The following is an 8,831-nucleotide window of genomic DNA, read 5'->3' as shown; positions in this document are numbered from 1 at the left end:
GAACGACAGCCTCCTGGTCAAGGTACAGATTCCTCATGAGTACAATCAAGTGCTCAGGAATTCCCATTCTTCTCAATGTTATCCATAATTTTTACTCCCCTTTCTCCTGCTCTTCCGGCCTGCTGCTTTCGGCGTCCCTGAATTGTCTCTTCTCACCTGTATCTCTGGGGCTTACTGCTCTTCTGTCCAGGTTCCTGGCTTTTACTCCCCTTTCTCCTGCTCTATTCTTCTAGGTAGGTAAACCTAAAAAAGAAAAAAAAAATTAGTAGGCCCCAGAAGGCTTTCTCTTGCCACTTTCCAGTTACTAATCTTCCCTCCCCCAAAGATAACCATTACCCTGAATTCTAACACCATAGAATAATTTGTTGCCTGACGCTGAACTTCTTACTCAATGCAGTTGTACAGTGTATACTCTTTCAGGTTTGGCCTCTTTTGTTCAAGATTTACTTGTAAAATATATGCCATTATATGTAGTTGCAATGTGTTCATTTCTGTTTAATGTTCCATTGTGCAAATATACATTATTTATCCTTTCTTAATGCTGATGAATATTTGAGTTGTCTTAAGTGTTTGGCTTTAACACTGCTATGAACATTATTATATTTGACTTTTGCCTAGAAGTGGTATTGCTGGATTATAGGATACGATATGTTCAGCTTTCAAAGATCTTTCAAACCGTTTTTTAGAATGCCCCCAAATTTTACTCTTCCCAGCACTATATATAGTTCTGATTAATCCACAAGTGTACCCACTTCTATTATTTTTAATTTTATTCATTCAGGTCCCACTTCTATTATTTTTAATTTTATTCATTCAGGTGGTTTTAAATTGCTTTCCCTTAATGAATAGTATTACTGAGCACCTTCTTTTTATTTGTTAATAGTCTTGTTTAAAGGACACCTGCTGGTGTTATAGTTATGTGTTCAGCTGCTAACCAAAAGATTGGTGGTTCAAACCCACCCAGCAGCTCTGTGGAAGAAAGACTTGGCAGTCTGCTCGCATAATGATTATAGCCTAAGAAACCCTATGGAACATTTCTTTTCTCCTATAGGGTCACTGTAGGGAGCTCTGGTAATATAGTGGTTAAGACATTTGGCTGCTAACCAGAAGGTCAGCAGTTTGAACCCACCAGCTACTCTGTGGAAGAAAAATTGGGCAGTCTGCTTCTGTAAAGATTCACAGCCTTGGATACCCAACGGGGGTTGCTATGAGTTAGAATCAATTTGATGGCAGTGAGTTTTGGTTTTATAGAGTCACTATGAGTTGGAATTGACTTGATGGTATACAACAGCCATAGCAGTCTTATTCAGGTGACTGTTCAAGTCCTCTGTGTGTGTGTGTGTGTGTGTGTGTGAGTGAGAGAGAGAGAGAGAGAGAGAGAGAGAGAGAGAAAGACTGTTTCTCTATTGGGTTGTTTATCTTCTTACTTATTTGTAGGAATCGTTCATAGATTCTAAATATGAGTCCTCTGTTGGATATATGCTTTGTAAATACCTTCTTCCATGTGGTAGCTTCTCTTTTCATTATCTTAATAATGGCTTTTGATGTATAGAAACTTTTTTATTTTACTGTGGTTCAGTTTCTCTGTTTTATGGTTGTGCTTTTTGTATTCTGTTTAATAAATCTTATTCCAGGGTCAAGTTTTATTGTTTTCATCTCTGTGAGATAGTTTGATTTACACTCTATCAAGTATTTCTTGGCTACTTAGTTTTGTCTTAGGAGCCCTAGTGGTGCAGTGGTTAAGGCATTTGGCTGCTAGCCAGAAGGTCAGTGGTTCAAACCCACTAGCTGTTCTGCAGAAGAAAGATGAGGCAGTCTGCTTCTGTGAAGATTTACAGCCTTGGAAATCCAATGGGGGTTGCTATGAGTCGGAATCAACTCAATAGCAATAACTTTGGTTTGGTTTTGATAGTTTTGTATGCATCATCCTCTAAGGTACAAACTCCATGTTATTTTTCAAGGTTCAGCAAAGTTTGGAAAAGATTTCTAAACTGGAGCAAGAAAAAGAACACTGGATGTTAGAAGCACAATTAGCCAAAATCAAGCTAGAGAAAGAAAACCAGCGAATTGCAGATAAGCTAAAGAGTACAGGTAATGGACAGCTGGTCGGGCTGCCTCAGGAAAGCGCTGCTGTGTTGAACGCTCCATGCCAGGAAGAAGCTGCAGCCAAGACTGTGCCAGAGCCTATTCAGAACACCACTCTGGTAAGTCTCTTCTTGGCTGCCCTCAGCTTTCTCTTTTATTTGCTAATCGGTAAGAGTGTAATTTAGTGTTCAGGGTTAACCATCTGAACTACATATCATTGTTTATAACAGGAATGATCCATGTGCTTCAGAGAAAGCAGATTGGTAAGCAGGATGAGGCTTTCACAAAGCAATACCATTAGAGTCCTATGGTTTTACATGAGTCTTCCTCATGGTGAGGGCTGTGTTCCTAGAAAAGGTAGAGTAAGTCAAATTTAAAATGACTCTGGTTTTCTATAGACACATTTATAATATGGGGTAATATTTCTGATCAAGAGCCAAATGTGTAACTTTATACAGATGATCACAAGTACTATTTGTAATCAATTATATGGTGTATGACTAGACAATATATAAAGTTTTATAACATATAATAACAGAAACCCATCAGGTTAATTATATTTCATAGGGCATTATCTGGCAAATTATCTTGCAACGTTATGTTTCTTGCCTTATTTTTAACTGCAATGATTTAGAAGGTGAAGAAACGTCTATATTAGAATTAATAGAATCAAAAGTTACTTTTTAAAAAGTTTTCTAATTACAGTATTGCCCACTGTTAAAAAAAAAAAAAAAAGGAAAATCTAGAAAAGGAGAATTCGAGAAGAAAAAAAAAAACCCTCATAATCAGAAGGGTCTTTTTTACAGGCATTTTGGAGGAACCTGGGGAGAACTGTGGCACTTCTTACAGGCCCTGCTCACAAAGAATGTGCTTTTCTGCTGACTTTATCCATTAAGCTCATGGATGCTATTGAAGAGGAAGTCATGGTCCTTCTTGGATTTACTTTGCACCTGATTTACAGCATTCCTGATAGTAAAATTTACAAACCAACTTATATTTTTAAGATCTATACATACCTGACTGCATCTTAACAATGTCAGAAACTCCAAGTTATGTTAATTTTTTAGGTGTGGTAATGATATTATGATTATATAGGAGAATTTCTTTAGTTTTTTTAAGATAAAAGCTAAAAAGTACTTAGGGTGAGGCATTATAATGTCTGCAGCTTATTTTCAGGTTGTTCAGAAAATATTTCCCCAGATACATAAAGCAAATGTAGGAAAATGTTAACAGTTATTAAATCTGGATGATAGAGATACAGATGTTTATTGTACTTTTTCCACAACTTTTCTGTGTATTTGAAATTTTTTCTAATAAAATGTAGGTGAGAAAAAAAAAAATTAAAAACTTTAGAAAAACAAAATACAAGCAAAAAGCCAACCTTCTCAGAGCTCTGACTGAAGGACTGCCCTGCTGACAGACTGGTCCTGGAGTAGTCTCCAAACTACAAGTCTGTGTCCCATCTACTAGTCTTGTCCATTGCCTCATGATGGGGGAAGATGCCTGCTTTCACCCACACATCAGAGGTTTAACATTTAGCTACAGTTTATAAATGAAGTAATGAGTGGGACATTCAGCAAACACAACAGAATTTCAACATCTGTCCCAATACCATTTGGGAAGTAAAACACTGCCACCCCTCACTCATCTATGGAATTTCCTTCAGAGCCTGTTTTCCCAGACAGAAGAGTCTGTCTCATTGATGGGGTCACAGACTGCTCTCCATCGGGTCTCATCCCTTCTTTCTTGCCTCTTCTCTCCCTGGTTCCAGGCGTTTGTTCCTTCCTTCTTCTGTTAACCTGCACTAATAGTAGAGTTGATGCTGACCAGAGAATAACAATAGGACCAGACTAGACCAGGGAGGATGCAGATGACAACAGTTGTGATTGCAGTAATCTGTGCCAGGCACAGTTCTGAAGACTTTTCATGTATTAACACAGTCAAACCTTACATAGATCCTAGGAGATAGTGGGTATTATCATATCTTCATTTTATAGTTGAGGAAACTGACAGAGGTGAAACAGCTTCCCCAAAGTTATATACTTGATAAATGACAGAACTTAGATTCAAACCCTCTGATTTCTGGCTCCAGAGCCTGCCCTCTTAACCACCAGAGCCTTATACTCTGAACAGTGTCAGAAAACAGATTAACTGACATAAGCTCTTTTGTTTATTGCTTCGCCAAGTGCTAGAAATTGGTAACATCAGGTATATTTGAGTCATTAACATTAGTTGTTAGAAGTTGAGGACTGTCTTTTTATCTGATATTTTCTATGGAAAGCCCTATTTTATATGTAAATGAGAACAACTTCTAGAGGCATCTTCATTTCAGAAAATCTTTATTCCTGAGCACTAGTGGCCGCCCATGAGTGATGATGATTTTATTTGGATTTGGGGAGTTTGAAAGTTGTTCTTACTCTGAGTATGCTGTCTGGTTAGCATGTGTACATAGCCTTGGTTTCTTCTGTTCTCTTTCTGTTTGCATCTCACTTAAGGTCAACTTTCATCTACCTCACAGTACTTTCAGAGTAATTTTTTTTAGAGTATATTACTGATTATGCAGTCTCTTGCTTCTAGACATTTAGTGACTCTCTGTTAATTGCAAAATATATCCACCCATTCATTTGATATTCAAGGCCTAAACTACCTTTCTGGCCTTTCTTTTACCAATTCTGTCACCCAAACTGAGCTCTTTTTCCTTAGTAATGTTCCTTGCAGTTTTACCTCCCTGTCCTTGTTCAAGGAACCCAGGTGGCACAATGGTTAATACACTCAGCTGCTAACTGAAAGGTTGTTAGTTCCAACCCATTAGCCACTCCATGGGAAAAAGATGTGGCAGTCTACTTGTCAAGATTGCAGACTTGGTAATCTTGAAGAGTGAAGAAAATAAAAGATACATGGAAACAATTGGTCCAAGGAACTAGAAGACTACATGAACCTCAGCCTCCATGACCGTGGTACCAGAAGAATGAGATGGTGCCCAGCTGCCACTCCCAGCTGCTCTGAAAGGGATCACGTGAGGAGACCCCAGATAGAGTGGGAGGAAAATGTGAGAGAAAACTCAAAATCATAAAAAAGACCAGGCTTACTAGTCCAATGGAGACCAGTGGGAGCTCCACAACTGTGGCCCTTAGGCACCCTTCAAGCCTGGAACTGAATTCATTCCCAGGTCTCAACTTTCAGCCAAACAATAAATAGGCCTGTGAGGTGAACAGTAATACTAGGGAGGTGCCCACTCCTTAGAACAATCAACCATAAGAGATCAAAAGGGTAGCATTTGCCCAAGGATAAAGCTCAGAAGGCAAGAATGAATAGGAAAGAAAGACAAAGGCAATGGTAACCATAGGTGAAAGTAGGAAGATTGGGGGTACATTGTAGGAATTGCGGTCATTGTCATGAAACAAAATATGTATGAACTGTTAAATGGAAAACTAATTTGCTCTGTAAACTTTCACCAAAATCACAATAAAAAGTTAAAAAAAAAGATTACATCCTTGAAAACCCTATGAAGCATTTTTACTCTGTCTTACAGTGTTGTTATGAGTTGGAATCAACTCAACAGCAGTGGATTTGGTTTTGGTTTGGTCCTTGTTTATGCTATTTCTTTTCCCTGAATATCTGTTTTTCCATAACCTCCACTTCCTAAGTAGTTGCATACTTTCTCTTCCCAACTTCTCTTTCTTTCTCTTTGATTTTCTTGAATTCAAAACCCAACCCATCATTTAAGGTACGGCTAAGATGTCACATTTTCTGTGAACCACCATTCTAGGCATTGCCTTTGATGCCCTGGGTAAGAGAACCAAAGCAGTCTTTTCTCCTTTCATCGTTGACAGTCTAGTCTGTATAGTGGAATATGTACCCTCCCTTAGTTGTTTCAGTCTAATGGAATAAGAGATTTGCTAGACATCTGTACAGAGGACTGTGGGATCACAGAGAAGGTGCCTAGAAGGATTGGGGCAAATATCACTAAAGAGGTGATGTATGAGTGGGTTTAAAAATGAGCAAGAGTCCAAAAGGAGACAAATATTGTTGCAGGCCAAGAGACGTGTCTTAGCACATGACTCTCTTTTCCTTTTGCATGTGGCACAGTCCTGTGAAAAATGACTGAAGCTCTTTAACCCACTGCCTTGCACACAGTAGATAACAGTGATAAACAAACAGATGGAGTTTTCAGCCTTCCTTGATGTTTCTGCATTTTAGCCTTAAATGAACTGTGTATGTGGCAGTATGTATGTGGGTATGATTGTCCTTTCTTCTTCTCTTGGGTGTTGGTAGCAAGTCTGTGCCCATTTTAAAGTTCATTGATTATTAAAGGAATCTCATAAGTTACGAGGAGATTACTATGGTTCAAACTCACTGGGGCTAAAAAGGTAACTTCATATAGAAAATAATTATTTCATTTCTAACCCTATAACAATTCAAAGGTTGAATGGTTATTATTTTTGTTAAAAATACCTAGTACTATATTTGAACAATCATCTACTTATTTATTGTAATAAAAGATCCATCTACTGCTATCGAGTTGATTGCAACTCATAGTGACCTTATAGGACAGAGTAGAACTGCCCATAGGGTTTCCAAGGCTATAAATCTTTATGGAAGCAGACTGCCTCATCTATCTCCTGTGGAGCAGCTGGTGGGTTTAAACCGTTGGCCTTTTGGTTACCAGCCAAATGCTTTTTGCCCACTGCCCCACCAGAGCTCCTTGTAATAAAAAATAGCAGCACCTTAAGAAAGAAAGAAAAAAGGTACAGGCAATACATATTTCTATATTTTTACTGGAATTAAAAAGCATTGCTTAAAATTCATATGATCTTTATATCTATTTCAAGTAAAAAAAAACAATTCACATACTTTAAAGATAATTTAAAAATACAAGTAAAAAGAAAGAAAAAAAAAAGACGATATTTTCCTGGATACCAAAGCCACTATTGTTAATCTTTCTTTTCTACAAAATGTTCTACATGGTTGAGGTTAAGTTTGTGTTTTATAAAATTGCAAATATTTTACCATAATGTTAATACATAAGCATTGCCTATTGTTAGGAACTCTGTGTAAACTTATTGATTCCATAATACTCCTTATGGATAGACCATACCTTAGCTTACCCATAATTAAACATTGATTATAATTTTTACTATTTTAAATAACATCTCATTTTTATGCACAATATTCTTCCTGCTGTTCAGATGATTTCCTTAGGATATATTTTCAGATTGGAATTGTTGGGTCAAAAGGCATTTGATCTTTATTCCAAAATTAGGGCTATATCAATTTATATTCTCATCAGTAGCATATTAGTAAAGATCAGAATTAATATATGTTGAAACATTTCCTTTCATTTATGTAATACTATTCCTTTGAGAGGAGCTCTGGTAGCATAGTGTCTAAGGCACTTGACTGCTAACCAGAAGGCTGGTGGTTCAAACCCACCAGCCACTCCTCGGAAGGAAGATGGGGCAATCTACTTCCATAGTGATACTGCCTCAGAAACCCAAGGAGGGGTCGCTATGAGTCGGGTCTGACTCGACGGCACATACCAACAACAACAACATTCCTTTGAGGGGCTTTGTGCTGTGTCATACTCTCAAATCATAACCCAGGGGTGAGAGGTTGTGGGGGAAGGTGGAATGGATGCATCTTTGCCTCTTGGATATTTGGATTTGCCAAATCCAGTCACATGTGAATGTATAAAATTAAATGATTGGTGTGTTACTGTAAGCAGTTCTTAACTGAAGGAGAAAGTAATTGCTGCTCTTGCTTCAGTGAGTAGAAAATTACGGCTTTTCTCGATAAAAAGTATAAAAGACCCTTTTATAGTAAGATGGGTATAGCATATATTAGCATATTCAGTTGGTAAGCTGGTCACTGCTGAGAGTGTATACTCTTGAGGGTACTGTTTTGAATCTGTGAAAACTGTTTCTTGATTGTCATTTCTAATTAACAGAATCCATTGAAACTGTGTTTCCAGTAGTTTCCTTAAGTCTTTATGCCCTAGCACATGCCCTTCCACCTTGAACAGTAGCCTGAATCCAGTAATCATGGCTCTCTGTTTTTAAAACCTTAATCCACAGAAGCAAGCTTTAAAAATTTTGGCAGTACTTCAGTGTATTTAAAAATACATTTTCATTAATTTAAATCTGAAATTGATATTTAGAATTGTCCTAATAATATATATTTAATATATCAAAAAAATGTATTTCTTCTTTTCTCCTTTTGAGCTTTCAGCAAGAGTATTTAGTATTTATGTTTTCTATTCAGAGTATTGGGAGCTCTGGTAGCGTAGTGGTTAAGGCACTTGACTGCTAACCAGAAGGCTGGCGGTTCAAACCCACCAGCCATTCCTCGGAAGGAAGATGGGGCAATCTACTTCCGTAGTGATACTGCCTCGGAAACCCAAGGAGTCGGGTCTGACTCGATGGCACATAACAACAACAACAACAACAATTCAGAGTATTGAGTTACTATAGTCACCATAATACTGTCTTTACCCCTTCTTGGCTACTTACTGCTTAGGACATAGGTGTAGAAATAAAAAGAATGGATCAAGAGCTGATCTTTTCCCCTCTCTTCCTAGTGCTTTGTTGGAAACCCAACCAGTGAAAAAATAGCTCATTTCATATTTTGATGATAGCATCTCATGATGATAGTACTGCCTCGTGGCAGAACCAGCGAAGGCAGTTTCCTATCCCTGGATATAGCATTTTTGTAGAATGCTCTTTTGTAGAGTGCTCTTCTTTTTTTTT

General features: G+C 37.7%; 1 protein-coding gene across 1 annotated transcript in view; it reads left to right on the top strand.

Annotated features, from left to right (window-relative positions):
* PPP1R21 (protein phosphatase 1 regulatory subunit 21) overlaps window positions 1–8,831 on the top strand; it is a 142,912-nt gene that overhangs the window by 100,624 nt on the left and 33,457 nt on the right. The window contains exon 17 of the mRNA XM_007953997.1: window positions 1,962–2,204. Coding sequence (XP_007952188.1) covers window positions 1,962–2,204 — 243 coding nt within the window. The remainder of the gene's footprint in view (window positions 1–1,961; window positions 2,205–8,831) is intronic.

Source organism: Orycteropus afer, unplaced genomic scaffold (genome assembly GCF_000298275.1).
Source record: "Orycteropus afer afer isolate SDZICR_OR568_19922 unplaced genomic scaffold, OryAfe1.0 scaffold00423, whole genome shotgun sequence".
Lineage (NCBI taxonomy): Eukaryota > Metazoa > Chordata > Mammalia > Tubulidentata > Orycteropodidae > Orycteropus > Orycteropus afer.
The sequence above is the reverse complement of the archived record's forward strand: the minus strand, read 5'-3'. Positions and strand labels throughout refer to the sequence as shown.